The sequence below is a fragment of the Orbicella franksi genome, chromosome 1 (genome assembly GCF_964199315.1).
Source record: "Orbicella franksi chromosome 1, jaOrbFran1.1, whole genome shotgun sequence".
Lineage (NCBI taxonomy): Eukaryota > Metazoa > Cnidaria > Anthozoa > Scleractinia > Merulinidae > Orbicella > Orbicella franksi.
Genome location: NC_138145.1, coordinates 36,824,648 through 36,844,197, shown reverse-complemented (window position 1 = coordinate 36,844,197; position 19,550 = coordinate 36,824,648). Strand labels below are relative to the sequence as shown.

Here is a 19,550-nt window from a genome sequence, read left to right as displayed (position 1 = left end):
AATCTTGTACAAAACCTTCTAAGCTGTAATATTTCTGGTCTAAGGCACCTTTACCAACGTAAACAGGGATAAGAACTGAACACAGAAGTTTTATAAGGCTCGGGAATTCCCAGCGACAATGCTTGAATTGAAATAAAAGTTCTTCACCTACAGCATTAAAACCATTGATCTCCTCATCAAAAATCAGTTCTTGTTCAGCAGTTCCTTACGTCGCCGAGACACATTGCAATCTATAGATTTTCTCATGCCCAATCACAAGACGATAATTTGCCGTATCTTACGTTCACAGGCCAATCAGATGCTTGATATCCCGCACTCGAGCTCGCCTCCGTTCTTCCTGACTCTGTGTTTGTAAACCGAAGGCCTGGCCCATCAGCGTCCGCTTCTGTTCCTGCAAGCTGAGCATGCGCTCTTCCACGGAATTCATCACAATGTACTGAAAGACAAAGCACTCCGTCACGCAATGATGGTCACGACACTGACGTTTAAAACGAGGGCTCAGGTGAATCTTGCAGACTGGATTCTGACTGAACCAAACGAGCTACTTAAAACCTGACTTGAAGTATTTGCGAGGGAGAAGGAACATGCAATATACCAACCTTTGTGATAATCACTTCTTGTGTTTGACCCAAGCGATGACTGCGATCGAAACACTGCTCCTCAATGGCCGGATTCCAGGCCTACAGCAGTGACAAACAAAATCAAAGTTATAAAGTTATAAGTTAAACCTTTGCTTGGTATAACAGCTTACAGTCAGCGTTTCACTTAACATACCGGGTCCATAAGAAAAACTCGCGTAGCAGCCGTTAGATTCAAACCCACTCCCCCAGCTGTCAGCGACAACAAGAAGACTCTAGGAGAACTGGAACTAGGGTTGGAAAAGTTCTCTATGGCTCGGGCCCTCGCTTCTTGGGTCATTCTTCCATCCAGCCTGACAAAGGATAAATCTTCTTTCTTGAGCGCTTTCTCGATAACATCCAAGAATGAAGTGAATTGGGACACTACAAGGCTCTTTGTGGACGGGTCCTTATCTCGGATGGCACATAAGGCCCCTATCAATGCATCCAGCTGAAATGGAAGGTGACAAGCGCACTATTATAATATATACATTGTTGATAATCTGGCATGAATTTAAAGTATGTAATAGTTAAGAAATGGAAAAAAAACGTGTGCCCTTGTTAACAATTTGAGGGCCGCTTCTTGGCGTTTTCGAAGTGTTTGTGAAGAGGATTTAGATAAAGTTTTGAACGACTAGTAGATTTATACTAAAACAATTAGATTTTTCGCTCTCAATTTCTATGCGTGATAGTTGACTCGGGCTGTGCCCTCGTCATCTATCACATGAGAGAAATCTCGAGCTCATAATCTAATTGTTAATTAAAAACACGAGTAGAAGTTACGGAGAACGAGAAACACTGTGACTTAAATTGTAAAATACTTTTTTAAAATTGTTTTCGCTCAATAATAACAACTATACGGAAATAATATTTAAAAAGCCCCAAACAACCAGGTGCCGAGAAATTTCAAGTAACAGCTGTAAAACCAGAATCCAGGACAAAATGTTTATCCTGTTGCTGTAAGAAGATGACCGGTTAATTAACAGAAAAGATCTCCTATTAAAAAGCCCTTCTGCTAAATAGTGAGAATTATATACTGCCTCAGAAATATGTGAAATCTTACATTACTTGTGGTTTCTAAAAAAGTACTTCTCTCCAAAAAACTCAAACCTTGGAACTTTTCTCAGACTCTCCAGGTTCCTCGTTAGTTTTCTTGGCTTCTGGTTTCTGTTTCTTCTTCTCGGGAACTTTAATCAACTCGTTCTCATTTAGCGGCGCACGGCAGAGCGGGCAGCGAGGAGCAAGGTTATCTGACGTCATAACATCCATAATGCACTGCTGGCAAAAGACATGTGCACAGCGCGTGATGACCGGCTCGACCAGGGAGTCGAGGCACACCGAACATTCTTCGTCACTTCCCGAAGATAACGTCATGAGTAGGTCTTTGATGAGTCGGTTAGTGTCGTGGTCCACATCGAGATCGTCGTCATCTGAATCATCTAGCCCTGAAGTATCACATTCACACATCAGATATATTTTCTCGCGTTTGACTGGTCCAAATACGTCACAAGATTGAGTAACTTACTAAACATTTCAAGCAAACTAGCAAAATGTTTTCACGCGCCCAGAACCATTTTAACATTGACCGACTTAGAAGAGGTTTCCCCAAAAGAGCGACCTTATCTAAAAATGTTTGAAGAATAATACACGCAGTAACACCCCATTGGCGTGAAAAGATGCTCCGACATTTGTCTTTGGACATTATTTGTCCCTCGAAGTTTGCTAGTTTCCTCGAATGCTTCGCTCTCCGATGACCGCGGAAAAATATCCGAGCATATGTTTTTGGCCAAAGGTAGACCATTGCTTATTCACAGTATATTCAATACCCTAGCCCTAGATCTGTTCAATCTCAGCCACAAAACGAGCAGCAGGAGAACAAATGATGGGAAGACTGATTTCAAAATTTTCAGGTCTTTTCCGGTAAAATATAACCGTAGCGTTGGTAAAAAGAGCATAAAAAGAGGATTATCAAGGGGATACATCTATAGACTAACCAAACACTGTGAAGTGTCATCTGTACAGTGTTAGGCCCGTGCCTACCCTAGTTACCTTGTAAAAGATTCTGTGCATGTTGTAGTGATTCGCATTCTTTAGCGCAGAGCTGGGGATGTAAACACAACTGGCGGAGACGCATTAAAATGACAAAACAGTGCGCGTACTTCGCTAGGACTGTTCCATCTTGAAGATATCTGAAATAAGAAATGCAGAGATGGCAAACGAAGCCCTGCTGCACTTATTTCATTAACAGTGTACAGCTGTACGTGCATTTTGTTTTAATGACCACAGCTGAACCGCTGGAAAGCGCACACCCGCAAGGAAATGGGAGGTGGATCATGATACAAACTCACCCCACTGATATCCATACATTTTCTTATGGTACTAGCTACGAGAATTTGTTAAAGATCATAGAAATTTCTATTTGGTGATGATGTCCCTGATTCTCACTACCTTCTCTCTTGCTTTATCCATTGATACTGTCAGGGGAAATTTGCCGCTGGTCCAGTTTAAAGGGTCAATAGGGGTTTGTGTAGATTGAATATTTTTTAGATTAGGATAATTAGTTAGTGAACATACAATCACGTCTAGACAATCATAATAAACGTGCGTTTGAATGTCTTTAAACGCCGTCCAGTTCTATTTCAGACTCCTATCTGCCATCGTCTTTTCTAAAGGAAAGCCAAACTACATGTATGAAATTACCTTCGTATGATCAGTTGGCCATGGTTCTGCATGGCATCGTATAATTTCCGCTCCTCGTCAGACAACTCAACCTCTTGAATGACCACTGTACGAGGCGGCAGCTTTACAAGTGGTTTTCCCTCGTCCTGATCTGTCTTGAGTCTTCTGATTGAAATGTGCTTGAGAAGTTTTTGTAAACGACTGCAATCAAAGGTGTAGATCATTTCAATTCGTTTCAATTCTTTTACTTTGAAGGACAAGTCTCTCGAAAGTATTTTACTCAATTCACCAGAATGAAAGTCTGGATAATTGGTATTATACCAAAAATTAAATCACGGCCTGAAATGGGCATCCAAAAAATTCAACGTCCAAATCGTAAGCGAGATTGACGGTGTTTTGTTAGAAAAAATTATCATTGCAAGTGAGAAATTTAAAGACACAGCTTTTAATATTTCTAAAGTTTTGTAAGTTTCGTTTCGTAAAGGGTCTTCAAACCGAAGGAATTTTGAAACGCCGGCTTTTCGTTTCATATATCCAAAATGACCGGTGATATTTCTCCGGCGTAGTGTGGACGGAAAACATTTTGATACATTTTCAGAGTGAGAATGCTGTTTTCAAATTTCTACGGTGGGTGGTACCTTGTACTATGTTAATCAAAATGGTTTTCAATAAGCGAGAAAAGCTTGTTTTCTTTATTCAGTACACTGATTTGCTGCGCTACAAAAGAAATAAATTATTGTCAGTGCTCTTGGCTGCAGGTTCATCTCAATTGGGACACAGTTCACAACTTTGGCAAGCACAGTTTATGTGTATTAAAAAAGCTATTAAAACTAGCCAGATGTCTCCTCTGGCTACTCACTGAAATTCAGACTGAAATTTAATGGGTCTACATGTGCGTTACAGTTAAAGGTTTGCGCATTTTGAAAAGTTAAGCCTAAATTTTTCCAGTTCGTCGTTTGTAGTCCGTGTTAATCTTCACCATCCTTAGCCATCCTTCTTCCTTTATGGTTAATTATTATCTCTTTGGCGTTTTCTTTTTATGTCTTATATCTTAGTAAACTTTTATTTCCAGGTTTCCCTCAATTCAAAGGTAATTGTGTACATGGCCAAAATAACTCAAACTAGACTAAGCTTCTTTAAGTATTCTATGCTTAAAGTTAAGCAGCCTACTTGACGCCTTGTTCATCTCCTCTTCTCACACTTGAGGCCAGTGCAGAATTCCACCAGCCCTTGTCATCAAATGGTTCTATGCGAAGAAATTTGCACACGGACCACAGGTCATCCAGCCTGTTTTGTATTGGTGTCCCTGTCAGGACCCATCGACGCTCTGCTGCTAGATCAATCATAGCTTTGGTCAGACGAGTCTGTGGGTTTCTTATAGTGTGACCCTCATCTAGGATAATGCGCAGCCATTTAATCTTGTGAAGTGGAGAGTCATTCTGCAATGTACAGTGATTAACGTAGTTTGTAATAATAATCATTAATGACTGACAATACAATACAATACTAGGAAAACTTGATGAACACAGGCTCACACATAGGCTCAAGTCATGATAAGCACGGGCAAATTTATTACTGTCCACGATCGTTTTCCTTCCAACATGTATCCCTGAAGTTGTTATCAAAAACCCACTCAGCAATGGACACTTAAGTTGACTGAGCAATTTAACGTTCTGAGTTCCTAGGGAATTATTTTGACCAAGAAAGCAGAAATATAACAACAAATTTACTTAGGAAGAAAACTTTTACATCTTCAATAGTTCTTCACATCTCCAAACACAAAACTGGAAAAACAAACAGAAAATTGCAAACTGACATCAACAGGCAGCAATCTCCGATAACTTGGCCACAGGTCAGTTTACTAGAGAAACAAGCTTGTGATCAAATAACAGTCACTGTTTTACACCATGTTTCTGATTAAGTACATGTATAATTATTGGTAAACCACATCTTACAGTCAAGTAAATAAAACTGCGTGAACAGGTTGAATAGGACATACAAGTCTGTAAACAACTTACATGTATTCCATGCTCACAAAGATCTCTACTGATAGATAGATAGATAGAAACTTTATTAAGAATGTCATCAACCACCTAGCTGGGGAAAAACTCCCCTACTAATACGGGGACGTAACAAAAACGAGTTAAATTAGAAGAAAATACTACCAAAAAAAAAAAAAAAAAAAAAAACCTATAGCTATTTACAATAGTAAAATTGAAATCCAAGTTAAAATATGTTATGAGACTATGTACAGTGGATTTTATGACAGGTGCTTTTATGACACTTGAGCATCACCTGAGTGCTGACAGACAACAGAACAGCAGAGGACATACATGTACAGTGTCAATACTCACCCTGCTGTAGTCATTAGTCAGTGTAGGATATGTTGTCAGTACAATGTCCTGTTGTCTAAGAAATTTCACATCTCTCAATCGCTCTGCTCCATAATACATGTAAACTTGCAGACTGACATCTGGGTGAACATGGCTGCATATCTGGTCCTACAAAAAGCACAAAACAACAGCTGATCAACACAATGTTTTCACATAGATTTTACATGTACATGTTAGAGAGAAGATAGAAGTCAATGATACAGAAGTGATTCCACTTGACATGAATTACTAGAAAAAAGGGAGATGCATGGTCAAGACACTGTTTAGCACTACACAGGAAATGGACAGCTCTTTGGGGACAAAAGAGGCAGGTTCTTTTGTTTCTACTCCCAGAAGCTAACTAGAAGAGGTAGAGGAATATTGGGCATAAATACAGGGGTTTAGACATAGTGGGCTACCAAGAGGAGTACAAAAATGGGCCTAGATTATTATACCATGTCACTAGAAGACAAGTATTAAAAGAGTCCAGGGAGATGGTGTTGGGGAAGGGTGTAAATAGAGGGGGATACAGCTGTACATGTAAATAGTCGGAGTGAAATATATTAAAGGGGCTTACTGCAAATAGAGTGGGGCTAAACACACGAGAACTGAGCAGGGATCTAACTCAACGGGCAAAGTACAGGGTGACTCAAATAAAGGGGGCTGGGGCAGTGCTTTCTATAACATTTGAAGAAAGTGGCTCTCCTGGAGCATAGCACCTGTCAGAGAGCAATAAGTGAAGCTCATAACAACTTTCTTCAAAGGACAAAGTTTCGTAAACTGGTAGGTAGCATTATCAGTATAGCTGGTGATCCACAACAGAATACTGGCTGGACCTCTAGAAGGTTCCAGGTCTTACTGAAAGCACAGGAGCAGTAAGTGTTGTGCGTTCTTCTGGGTCAAGTAGATTTTCCTACCAGGCAATGAGCTTTTCATTCTCATTTGCCTGATGGGTGAGGGCCCAGGCAAGTTGCCTCCCAACTAAATAACAAAAAAAGTAAACTAAGACTTGCCCAGGGCAAGAAAAAGTTTGGAGCTGCTTGTCCAATAGCACAGTTGAATTCAAGGTTTTTTTTAGTGCTGAGGAGTGAGGGTAGAGTTTAAAAAAGGAATAAACAAGGGGACTTAACATTGAGTTTATTTTCAACACTTACTGTCCAGTTACTAAGCACAGACAGTGGGCACACAATCAATGTAGCACCGTGCTCGTCATCTGATTGAGATTTGTTGCTGTTAGTTCCATTTGCACTAACACTGCGTTTGCCAGCAGACAGCCATGGTGTAGCCATGTCAACCTTATCATCAGTATCAATGCTAATTGGTGATGGTGATTTTTTAGGTTTGGGAACTTCTTTCTCCTCTTTGAATTTCTCCTTTTTTATTGCTTTGCTGTAAACAAAAAGAATCATCATCATCAGAGCAAGAATACAACACACTGATCAGTACAACAACACATTTAAAAAAAAAAAAAACATTAGAGAGACTTATTGGGAGATCATGAAAAATTTAATCACGAAAAAAATAAATCTACCCATACAGTACCTGGAGAACTTGGAGAGATACATTTGCCTGAATCTAAAACCTGGCTGTTTTAAAGCTTTACTGTCTGCCAACCTGAAATGTTACAAAACAGTTCAACAATGTTGAAACACATAGCAGGTATGCAAAAACACTTACAGATATCAAACCTTTCTGGCGGGGGAGGGAAGAGCAAGACCCCAACCCATTCACCCACTCAACTTCCTGCTCAGCAGATCACTATAGTAATAAAAAAGTAGCAATCCTCAAAAAAAGTGAAAAATTTCACGGTTGTTAATTGATCAGCAAATTTCAAAGACGCGACACTTTGGAAATAAATGATCTTCGAAAAGAAGCAGCCTCATACAAAACTTCACAAGAAAATAACAATGGAAACAATGGATATAACAACTAAAACACACACATACAACAAACTGAACCAAAATGTTCTGAATTTTGTTTTAAATCATAATGATCCTTACTACAACTTAGGCAAGACTCTGTTTGGTGTAACAGAAATTCATTTCAACAATAGTAAACCCTTTCTTTTTTCTACATGTTCAGAACATTTTTATTGTTTTGTTTTGTTTTTTTTAACTTCACTAAGATTTGGTATGCATTTGAGGTACCCATACATGTACCTACATGTAGCAATCCCCAAAATTTACCCTCTGCAAGCAATGATACAAGTACAAAGAGATTGCTAAATAAGAGGTAATGCACTTTGTTACTTTCAGAACTTTACCACTGGTATTAAGTACCTTTTCTTTTTGTCTCCAACCTCTTTTCTTTTCTTAATAGTTACTGTCTTCACTGCTTCTTTGTTATCCATTTCAACATCGCCATCATTGTCACCATTTTCGCTATCTTTGCGTGCCATCTTCTCTGCAGGCTCAGATTTACATTCTCCATCTTGGCCTAAAGTTGATGCTCCTCTCTTTGAAAACAGAATGGAAAAATCATCACAAATTACATTAATTCCTCATGGACAATAGCGCAGTGTAGCTGAGTGGTTAGCAAGGCTCGAAAAAAGTGCCGTCCAGTAATGTTGTCCAGGACAAGCAGATTCTCCTAATGTTCTGGGCAAGTAATTTTTCATTCTCACTTGCCCAATGGGCAAGTGATCAGGCAATTCGTCTGCCAACTAAATCATCAAAAGAGTAAACTAAGACTTGGCCAGGGCAAGCAATATTTGAGAGATAACTGTCCTAATGGCAAGCTGGAATTCAAGTTTTTTCGAGCCATGGTTAGGATGCTGGACTTGAAATTGCAGGTTCAAATCCTACTCTGACCACTAGCTGGTGTAGTTCTCAGTACATTGTAGTTCTGAGTTGAATTCTTTAGCACCCTTGTTATTAGTTAACTGGTCTACCTCCTGCAATTAGTCATTCAGCGATTGTTTGGATTAGCGCTGAAAAGCCCCACTGGGCGAGTGGTCAGTTACCAGTATTTGGATATTTTATCAGAAGACTGAGAAAATTTCATCATTGTGATCGCTGAGAGCAGGCAAATTCATCATTAATTTTTAATATTCACTGCAGTGCAAATTATACAGGCACAGCTGTAATTTTCACACAATAAATTAGTTGCTGTATGAAAACTATTGTTATTTGAAAATTCTATTAATTGCACTAGCCTGACAACTTGTGCAATTTTGAGAGATTTTTCAAAAATTACTTACTGTATGCTTATTTCTTAGCTCATTTAAAAACAAATAACCATTAATAAGTACACAATTTAACCAACCTTAGTTGATGACCGCCTAGAGAACATTGGCTTTCCATTAAGGTGATTGGCCATAATCAGGGTGATAACAGTAAGAGTCTTTCCAAGCCCCATATCATCTGCTAGTATGCCACCTTTGGGAGAGTTAGGCTTTCTGTCAGTGGACCAGTTTGTTCCCTTGTTAAACCATGTGTTCTTGTTGACTTGTGTCCAGAATGCAGCTAGATCAGTATTGTTTTCTCTTGTTATCATCCAGTTTAGAGCTTGTAGCTGGTAAGGGAACAGCCTTGTGGTAATGGCCTGTCAGTGGAATAAATTAATTACATTGTTTGCTGGGATAACCTGTTTTTGTCGTGTGGTACAAGTTCATGTGCATGCACTATCATGTACCGGTAATAAATTATTATGCTGCATAAGATGGTTCTTCAAGTCTGTGGATGCAACACTAGTGTGTGACCATTGAAACAAAAGCTATTGAGCAGTACTGTACTTCCATGTCAACCATGTACAAGGTAGTTAGCACTTTTCATGTTACAGTCCTTAATAAGATGCTTTTTAACTTTTTTTTCAATAATTTCAAGTGAAAAGCAGAGCAGACTTTTTAAATTCAGATGGCCATATGAGATGGACACTACGCCATCAGTCTTGCTTCTTACAATCTCATTATTCATAACAATTTCATTGCCAAACTCACAACCTTGTTGAATGAAAACAGAGATGGGACTTTCCTTCAGTGTTCATGGCAGAAATATTTATATTAATATATCTAAGTATCTTTACATATTAAGTCATTTCCCATAGAATTATGTACCTCGGGTTGCTCAGCTTTTGCTATCTTGTCATATTCAACCAGGCCGTCAAAGAGTTGGTCTAAGACATTCAGTGGCTATAGAAGAGTAAGTACATAATTTATATCATCATTATTTTAGTACACAGGTAAATATGGTCATTTGGAGTCAGAATCCCTTTACAACTCTACTGGGTAAAATGTTAAGAAAATCGTAAATGTATAATTCTCCTAACATTCTGTCCAAAGTGAACTTAAATGTACATAAACACTATGCACATGCAGTGTGATTGGGAATAATTCTGAGCTGCACGGTACATTAGTCCTGGGACTGGGGCCCTTTGCATGCTACCATAATTCTGTGGATAAGGCAAGATGTACACTGTACATGCATCTAAAAGTTCCTAAGTGTTCCAACAACAGGGATCATACATCTAGGAAGTTGGCTTATCAACTTGTACAATGTAAGTCACCCTGGTTTCTACCCCTGACCTCCTCTCTTACACGTACCAATGGCAAACTACATTAGTCTGTAGCATTTTATGCCTAGTATTTTTTCCTGCACTTCCTCAGAAAGTTATCAATGTACATGTACATGTAGGAGAGAAACATTGAGAAAAGAGTCACCTTAGAACACAATACCTAGGATTCACAATACACGTATTCGCTTACCACAACAGGAAAAATCTGAGGCTTCACATCTTGTTCAGAGGAATTTACATCATTCACTTGGTTTGCTTTCATTCCATTACATGTGCAGTCACCTTGACAACTAGCTTGGCAAGTTGTACATTTAGGAACAGCTCCACTACCTTCTCCAGTGCTGAAAGGACCAGGGCAGGAGCAAACAAGAATAGAGTTACATTTGTTGCATGGAGTAAAGTCTGGAAAAATAGCTGGAATATCAGGATGGGCAGTAGAACTGTTTGCAATTGGCAGTGATTCCAATGCAGCATTATCTGCACAAAGTTTGACAGCAACTGTTGTTTGTGTAACATTTGCGGTAACATTTGATGACGCGATTGGAACTTCGGGATCTAACTTTGTCATTGGTACAGGAATTGCAACAAAAGCTTTAGAATTGCTTGTACTTGGAAAAGATGAGCTTGAGATGGTTGCCACATTATTTGATATTGAAGATGAAGACCCATTTGAAACTTCAGGATCTAACTTTGTCGTCAGGACTGGAATTGCAACCAAAGCTGTAGAATTACTTGTAATGGTACTTGGAAAAGATGGCCTAGAGATGGTTGCCATGTTATTTGATATTGAAGTTGGTTCCAGATCCTCTACTTTGTTAGCCAAACTTGGAATAGCCAATGGTGTACTAGAATTCCCTGCCATAGTGCTGGTTGCTGAAGCATTCATTGGCAAGGTGCACATAGCAAGAGCTTGCGCCAACATTTGAGGAGTCACAACATGAGTGACGGCAGTGGTTTGCAAGACATCTGATGCTCCAGTTGGAGCTAAAATTGTCGCAGCTGGTTCATTGCTTTCATGCAGTGAAATAGCAAATGTTGTTATAGGTTTTGAGGAATTTGAAAGGCTACTGTTGGATGATGTTCTTACACAAGTAACAGCAGTGATTTTTGAGACATCTTGTGCTACAGCTGGGGCTGAAATTGTCGCTGCTGGTTTAATGCTTTCAGGCATTGCAATAGCAAATGTTGTTACAGATTTTGTGGAATTTGCAAGAAAACTAGTGGTAGGCGTTCCTGGCGTGACAAAAGAACAAGTTGTACTTTGAGCTGCTGTATCTTCATGTGTTACAGGATTTGACAGGCGAGCCTTTTTAGCTGATCTTATAAAATAGGGTGAAGTTGTGACACTGTCTACCAATGATGCATTAAGGGGTAAAGGAAAACCAGATTTGTGTTCATTGCTTTGGGACGCATCTGGTAATTTATCAGTTGAAATGTGTTCTGTAGAAACTTGCAGAATTTCAGAAGCACAGTTGTTAGTTTGAGCGAGGCTTGAGGCATTTGGTAGGATCAATGTTTGTCCGTTACACTCTAGATTCTCTGAGCTAGAACACTGCGTCTTGGAATCTTCATTATTCCCCAAATCACTTGGCATGTCAAACGAAACTTCAGACGAGGTTTGCTTCATATCGACGGCCACTGAATCGAGAGTCTGTTCCATATTTTGAGGCACGTCTCCATCTTGGGTTGACAATGATTTATTTCCAGCCGAGTTACGTTCGCCGTTGTCCAGTTTTCCATCGAGATCGCTAGCTACGACACCGCTGTTTTCGTTTCTCACTGGTGAAGAACCTTTATCACAATATTGATCATCCTCTTGAAGGCTTGTATTCAGCGAGCCGTTCATGGTTGTAAAAAAATCCACTTCCGCCATGACGGGCATGGTCAAAAATTACAATTCTTCACCATTTTAGTCTCTTGAACTGTTGCAAATCACAAAAACAGTCTTACCGAAGACAAAGATCTCTATTATTGTCGTTAACGAAGTGGTATTACCATTGAAATCCGAAGACAAAAGCAAAAATATTCCGTAACCCAGCTTTCATGAGGTTTCGATTTCAGCGCGAAACCCGTGAAACATACCCAGGCCTTACTGCTCTGTCGTCTTCCATATTTAGAATATTCTCTGGGGAGTGCGTACCGAGAGCTCTGATTGGCTGGTTTGACAAAGAGAAAATGACATGTAACCTAGGCATTCGACAACAAAAGAACCAGACATATGGCGTGAAATAGGCAAACTTATTGCAAACAATGGAAAATGTGTTTGCTCAGTACTCACGACAATTGAACAGACATTTGCGTTTGCATTTTATTGTCGACAAACACGGTTTTATACTGCAAACATGGCTTCTTCACAGAATGGCGAAAAATCGCCATTGTTCTCGTCGGAAAAAAGCGCTCAGCGTGTCCCGTTTTCGAATGTTCGTAATAAAGCGATTTACGAGCACACTGCGGGAGACGAAACGGTTGGATTGGACCCGGATTACGAAAGCCTGGTAGAAAACTTGGACGAACTTTCAGAGGAACAACTGGATGAACTACTTCGAGAAGCTCGCGATATAAACCAAAGATTACGGTCTGTGGAGAGAAAACAAACTGTGCACGTTCACAGAGGAAGCATGGCTGATCACGAATTGGCCATGGAAGAAAGCGCATCAAGGCCAAGCCGATCTCACTTTTTGCCTCCGATTCAACAAACAAAGACTGCTATGGTAACTCAAGTTAACGTAATGAAGGGAATTGTGTCCCCTCAAGCCGGAAGAGTTGGAAGACGAGAAAAGTCAACCGCAACGTGAAACATGAGGACGATGTGGTAGAATATTTTTGTCAAATTGGAAGACTGTTTTTGGCTACCATGGAGACTTCAATTTAATATGGCCACATAGACAATGTTAGGAAAATGGAACAGGAAACGGAGAAAAATGTATTTTGATCATATGCTTTGCAGGATTTTCCTAAAACAGTCAGTCGTAATGTAAGATGTTAAAAACTCATATGGGACACCCCAGAAAGCTTTTAATACCGTAGCGACTATCAATCAATCAACCTTTATTTTAAAAGTTTCTACTCACCTTGACATAACGATTCTATTTATTCTTTACCTACGTACAATAGTTATTCAGGTATTTTATACCGAAAAAAAGAGGATGTATTGAATCCTGTATAATTTTGAAATATATATGTGAAAAGAATGCTAACTCAGATCTAACTTAACGGTGGGCACATCGTAAACTTTTGTGAACAATGCACATAAAACATCTTGCATATGTTGCAGTTAAAAATGTTCAGTAGGTAATTTTTTTTTAACTAGGTAAATTTATTATTTAACTAGGTATTTTTTTTTTAACCAGGTAATTTTTCTCTTGCTCTGTTTCAGTCAACTAACTAAAAAGGGTTTTAATTTATGGGGTGGGGTTAAAAATAGGGGCCTGGTATTTTTAGGGGGCTCTAAAAAGAAAAGAAAAATAAAAAAAGGAGGAGAAAAATCTCATTTCCTACTCTTCTCTTCATCTCTCCCTGCTCCCACCTACTTCTTCTTCTCTTTCACTATCTCCCTATTCTACGCCTACCTCTTCTTATTTTCCTATCTAATTATTAATTTCAAAGGAAGAAGGAAATTACAAGTACCTACCGTGTGTTGAACCCAAGACCTTCAGATTACATGTCCATCTCGATCTCCACTAGACTACACAGCTCAAGTTGAAAAAATTTCTTTTTTTTCTCCTAATTATTGCTTTTTTGGGTCCCAGACTCACCTCGGTCCAAATATTCAGGTAAAAAAATTTGTTTTAAAATTACCTAGTTAAAAAAATATTACTTAGGTAAAAATCAAATTTACCTGAAGAAAAAAATTACCTACAACACATACATTGCCTGTATATTAGCATAAATTAATAGTTCGAAATAAAAAAACCAGCTATTTATTGAAGTATTTTTAAGTTAATTTTCTGATTGATTCCAATGGCAGATCCCCCCCCCCCCTCCCCCACCAGCCCTATATCTGCCCCAAGGCACCCTTGGTCAGTGTAAAACACAGACTGCAGACCAAGAGTAGATTGCAGACTGCAAACTACAACTTTTTTTGAGTATACATCATATGCATGTTATTTCCATTTTTGAATGGTAACCATAAATAGGGTTATTACAGCTAATCGTAGTGAAGGTTAGTCTGAATGGTGCTCTGGTTACGGCTCCAGTTAGCCTGAATAACACTTGCTTTAGCTTCTTTATGGTTAGCTCTCAATGGTGGAAATGGTAACACAATTCAGTTAGAAACTCTGCAGTCTGGGTTTCTTTCCTTCTCTGCAGTCTGCATTTTACCCTCAGTCTGCAATTTACCTGCAGTCTGCAGTCCCCCTTTTACACTAACCGAAAGCACCCTTGGTTAATGGCGCAGTAAAAATGTGAAACTAAAGTAAAAGCACATTACTTTAGGCACTCAAATGAAAACCACTCAAAACAGTAAATGGTACTAAAGGAATTACCTTACCTTACATTACCTTTATCTCTATAATATTTAGTTATTTCTGGAATACTACCTTTTGAAATCTGAAACATATGTTAATGACCACAAAACAAAACTACTAACATTAATTTCTTTCAAACATTTTATTGGAAAAAATCTTTTAAAAATAAAACAAGACCAAATTAACCTAAATATATACTCATTGTCTTTTCTAAAGTGTTGACATGAAGTATAAGGTGCCCACTTTCTAAATTCTTGAGTCAATTGCTGTTTTTCTGAGGAAAATTTTGGACAAAATAGCTGTTGTTGCAGAGTACTTTCCAATATTAAAGGCTTGTGCCTTACTTGGTTCTACCTTATTTTACTTTTAGTGAAAAACTGTTTCTCTAATTATTACAGTCCCAAAGGCTGAAGATGTCCACTTGAAATGATTCTTTAACTCTAATTTTGAACCAAACCCTCCAACAGAAAGAAAGTACTTGAATGAGCAAATAAAGACCATGCAATACAACTTAGTCAGTGCTACTTTCACATTTCTCTGTTAACAGATCAGGACACACATGTAGTTTACGGAACAGAACTGCCTGTGCCAGATGGCTGTAGCAATGCAAGTGCCATTAATGACAATAATTATAGCGGTTATTAAAATACAGAAATCATTTTGAAGGTCTCTACCAGACCCAGGGGGAAGTACTCCAATACAAAAAGGACATGGGTACTCACTGTACCTTTTTAGAGGTTAAAAGGTCTATACCAGGTCTATACTAGGTCTATCACAGGTCTATACTAGGTCTACACCAGGTCTATACCAGGTCTATACTAGGTCTATACTAGGTCTATACCAGGTCTATACCAGGTCTATACTAGGTCTATACCAGGTCTATACCAGGTCTATACCAGGTCTATACCAGACCCGTGGTGGGGGGAGTACTCCCATACAAAAAAAGGAAGGGGTACTCATCCTACATTTCACGGGTTAAAAAGGCAGTTTTAGTTCCTCTTAGGGTGTCCAGCCTCAAAAGGTCCACAGTGAGAGCTTTTGTGGCACCCTTTAGGCTATTGAGCTGCAAAAACTGCAACACAAGATAATATGGTTTGAGAACTGGTACCTCTTAGGGGTGAAAAAATTCCAAGTAACGCCCACAAAACAGGATCTTCATGTCTCTTAGGGGTTCGTTTCAAAATTTCCATTGAGCACCCCTGTCCTTTTCATATTGCAGTCCCCCCCCCCCCCTGCCCCCTCTGGGTACCAAACATATATGAAGATTTATAGTTTTCAGTTTAGTTTCAAAATTTAAAGTAAAGAATCAAAACTGCCCTGTTTGTATGAAAACACTTATTAACACATGATATAAATTTCAATAAAACCTCTATTTTCATATTGTAATTTATTGACAAAGCCTGCTTTCTGCTTGACACTTCAAGTCTCACTACTCTTAACATCTAGTCTCTCCTTCCAAGATGAATACATTTTCAAGCAGTCATGTAACGAGAGTAAAGAAAATCATCAATCAGGAGATACTGTGTTGATGTACCACCAAATTCTCATCACTAACAAAAGAAATGCATGGAAATCAGTTTGGAGAATTTAGATTTTAACTTTGAGACTGAAACGGTTAAAGCTACCAGTATGACAGCACTAGATCCAAAGCAGTTGGTTTTCTTCTAAATTCTTGCATGAAGATGTTATCCTAAAAAAACGTTTTCATTTAATGTCACATGCCTTGGTAGTTAACCATTCAAGCTCGTCAATATTCACTATTGCTATATAAATACTAGCTAGTAATATAAAATGCACAAATAAGTACTGCATGGATGTCATATTTTCTCAAGGAAACTGTGATTGTCTTGTGCAATAATACAAGTAGAGCAGTGCTTATCTTTGGATGAAACAGTTAGCTGTAACGGCATATTTGGAAATTGTATCCTGACATAAAAACTGTCTATGTCTTTCATCCACTAGTGAACAGTTATTATAAACTCCTCTTTTTGCACAGACCTTGTCTGTTTAATCAGAGTCCTCTTCCTCTCCATAGTCATCGGCACCTGGGGCTTCTGAAAGATGAAGATTTGCTTCTAGTTAACTATATGGCTGCTAAAATGAAAAATGGCTGCTACCTCACACTTTGCTTTACAATAAGTGGACAAGGGCTTCTCAAACTAAGTAAATAATTCATCAAGTTTAAACAAAGGAAATCACATCCAATGACAGTGTTTGGATATCTGATCTTAATTAGCATAGATTTATACAATTTAATTTCTCTGTTTCCCCTTTAGTTTTAGTTTTGATTGAGAAGATGTATCAAACACTCAAGACAGTGTTTGACCACATTTTCAAACATCTCGTAGTTCATCAAAAATAATACTCCGCTGTGCATTGTATTTTCAGCTGTCTTCTTAGTGCTTGGAAATGTTGTCAAGCGCGGCCTTTTGTGTTTAATATATTACATACAATACATTTATTTTGATAAAACACTGATGCACTCAAACAGGTTTGGTAACTAATATAGGGCAAGATACACTTTTGGTAACTCTTCATTTGAGCATAGATATAAACATCTAGGAAAATCGCAGCGTGTAGCGTACAAGAAATAGAAAGTGTGGAAAGGTTGACCTTAATTCTTCCAATAATGCACATGTCATGAGTTATTACTAAATCAGTTTGCTGTTCTTTTTTTAAAGAATTATCCAAAGGCAAAAAATTAATTGTATGTAACATTGGAATTGTTTTAATGCACCTTTACACCTGGTTGTCCAATCAGCATGCACATAATACCAGGATCATAATAAAATTAATATTAATTAGACACATAATTTCACCTACCCACAGCTCCTCGTAATAGTCTTCCAACTTCTGGGTCTCTTGCTAGATCATAAGGAGTTTGCTTTGCATTGTTTCGGATGTCAGTTCTTGCTCCTATTAGTCAATTTTTTTAAAAGTAAATTTCTCTCAGTGGACTGTAAGTTTCTTGAAACAGCATCTAAATAGTTCAGGTTCTAACCTTCTAGCAGACTGTTAAGGTATGGATACCGCAGGGTTGGTGTCTTACACAGTAGATGTTAAAATCAGGTACTAGTAAACAAAGTTATTTAATTCACTGCTAATTCCTACTTCCAGTGGTTAAAAATGATTTGAGCAGAGAGCTATATGATTTATGTGTCTATATCTGATATCACAATGTTAATTACATGTATACATGATGACAGTGGGCTCATAGTATATCATTCCATATTTAATAATTCTAGTGATTCAGTTTGAGTTATTAAGAATTCCCTTATATCCAGGCCAGAAAAAGTCTTAATTGCTGCATGGTGATCTGGAGAAAGAACCAAGATCTTACCTCGTTCTAGCAGTAATTCAACAATGTCTGGATGACCTTTCCAAGAGGCTGAATGCAAAGGAGTGTCTCCAAGCTTGTTCTAAAAGAAACAAAAATTACTGTCAACACAGTGAGAAGAACAAACTGCATGTACAGCACAATAAAAATCTTTGCAAACCTTTAAAAGAACACAAAAGTGATAACGATAGCAATAACATCAGGACAAAATAAATTGTATGTCTACCGTACATAACAATGTTATTAAATGAAACATTCTATGAATGTATGTGTACCTGGACGGAGATCTGTATTCTTGGCTGTGCAAGCAAAACTTTTACACACTCTGTTTTAAATAGTAAAAGTTAAAGTCAACACAACACTTGAAAGAAAAATCTGGTAGATGGACTCTGAGGAAGTTGAAATGCAATTCACACCAAGAAATCAACTCTGTGTGTTGTTTTGTACTAAACTATAAGTCACTACAGATGTCTATAAAAATTTAGCCCCAAGCTCTGAATGAACTGTTTGACTGTTTACAAAACAAATGCTCCAATTCTCTCTCTAGTATAATTATGATCATTACTGGTGATAATACATTACAATTTATAACAATTATTATTTTGATGTAACCATAAGGGTGTGCATAATTAATTATGCAAGCTGCTTCACACACACACACACACACCTGTGTGTCCTCCTTGTGCTGCCCAGTGAAGAGGGGTGGAGCCAGCCTTGTCAAGACCATTGACTGACACCTGTCAAATTAAAAACTCAATAAATAATAATGATAAATTAGATAATTATGTGTGCTGGTATAATGTATTATATTTCTTTTTAACATAAGTTTTGAAAATTCAATGGAAATTTTAAACAATCAGAAGTGTATCCTTAGATGTTTTTAAGATGTAAAACAAATACTTATTGTTTGTGTACTTTTTGCCAAAACCACTGTATTGACACCATTGCCCCCTCCCTCCCCCGCCCCAAACACACACATACAGAATGACTGATTCAGACGATTACCTTGTTTTGCAGGCATTCTTGAAGGAAGCCCATGTTTCCTAAATAATGAGATCATATCATCAACACCACTGTGTCCATTAGTACCATAATGCAAGAAATATTACAGCTTGCCCTTCAAGATTTCACAAGCTACCCCACCAATATACTGCTGCCAATTTACACACTGGGGTGTTGAAAGGTCTTGTGAGATTAGTGTATGTCTTTCCCAAGAACACAACACAGTGACCCTAGACATCCTGGATCTGAACTCCAATGTACAAACCATTAGATCACTATGTCTAACAACATTAACTGCTAATAAATTTAACTGTCACTGCATACCTCAACACTAATGTTCCCTTTTTGCCTTCTGCCTGATTGACCCATGTTGCAGAAACAGTCTCTCTGTTACTTCCTGCTCTATTCCTTTCAATAAACTACATGACTTCCATAATATTTATTACACATACAATAATCTTTGCTGGTTGCTGCAGAAAACATCACTGATCAGTTCTAAATGAACACCAAGTCATTCCAACTCTGTAAGTATTACATGTAACTAATCTCTTCCTAGATGGGATAC

General features: G+C 38.3%; 2 protein-coding genes across 4 annotated transcripts in view; both read right to left on the bottom strand.

Annotated features, from left to right (window-relative positions):
* Window positions 1-280: 280 nt before the first annotated feature.
* Window positions 281-12,065, bottom strand: LOC145461151 (DNA-dependent ATPase/E3 ubiquitin-protein ligase HLTF-like). 2 transcript variants are annotated; one of them, XM_081445632.1, is made up of 14 exons: window positions 10,371-12,065; window positions 9,723-9,797; window positions 8,933-9,211; window positions 7,948-8,123; window positions 7,211-7,282; window positions 6,823-7,057; window positions 5,651-5,797; window positions 4,467-4,735; window positions 3,318-3,497; window positions 2,667-2,806; window positions 1,728-2,062; window positions 775-1,068; window positions 600-680; window positions 281-436 (listed from the first exon to the last, which is right to left on the bottom strand). In XM_081445632.1, the coding sequence occupies exons 1-14, from the start codon at window positions 12,060-12,062 to the stop codon at window positions 284-286; spliced, it is 4,128 nt and encodes a 1,375-aa protein (XP_081301758.1). In that variant the 5' UTR covers window positions 12,063-12,065; the 3' UTR covers window positions 281-283. The 2 variants fall into 2 exon arrangements, with proteins under 2 accessions (XP_081301758.1, XP_081301759.1); XM_081445633.1 differs by lacking the exons at window positions 281-436; window positions 600-680; window positions 775-1,068 and having other exon boundaries at window positions 1,722-2,062.
* A 2,704-nt stretch (window positions 12,066-14,769) lies between these two features.
* LOC145461125 (osteoclast-stimulating factor 1-like) overlaps window positions 14,770-19,550 on the bottom strand; it is an 8,055-nt gene continuing 3,274 nt past the window's right edge. The window contains exons 6-12 of one of the 2 annotated variants that reach the window (XM_081445631.1): window positions 18,989-19,026; window positions 18,651-18,720; window positions 18,259-18,308; window positions 17,987-18,065; window positions 17,470-17,562; window positions 16,645-16,700; window positions 14,770-16,336 (exon numbers count right to left, since the gene is read on the bottom strand). In XM_081445631.1, coding sequence (XP_081301757.1) covers window positions 16,654-16,700; window positions 17,470-17,562; window positions 17,987-18,065; window positions 18,259-18,308; window positions 18,651-18,720; window positions 18,989-19,026 — 377 coding nt within the window. In that variant the 3' untranslated portion in view covers window positions 14,770-16,336; window positions 16,645-16,653. The remainder of the gene's footprint in view (window positions 16,337-16,644; window positions 16,701-17,469; window positions 17,563-17,986; window positions 18,066-18,258; window positions 18,309-18,650; window positions 18,721-18,988; window positions 19,027-19,550) is intronic. The other variant, XM_081445630.1, reaches the window with a different exon arrangement.

What these genes read in the sequence shown, in the direction of transcription:
- LOC145461151 (XM_081445632.1), bottom strand. Translation starts at nt 12,062, where the DNA reads ATGCCCGTCATGGCGGAAGTGGATTTTTTTACAACCATGAACGGCTCG. An exon ending in CTGTGCTTAGTAACTGGACA is followed by an intron (nt 5,798 to 6,822) that starts GTAAGTGTTGAA and finishes TGCTTTTTGTAG; the next exon opens with GACCAGATATGCAGCCATGT. An exon ending in GGCCAACTGATCATACGAAG is followed by an intron (nt 2,807 to 3,317) that starts GTAATTTCATAC and finishes TTCTTATTTCAG; the next exon opens with ATATCTTCAAGATGGAACAG.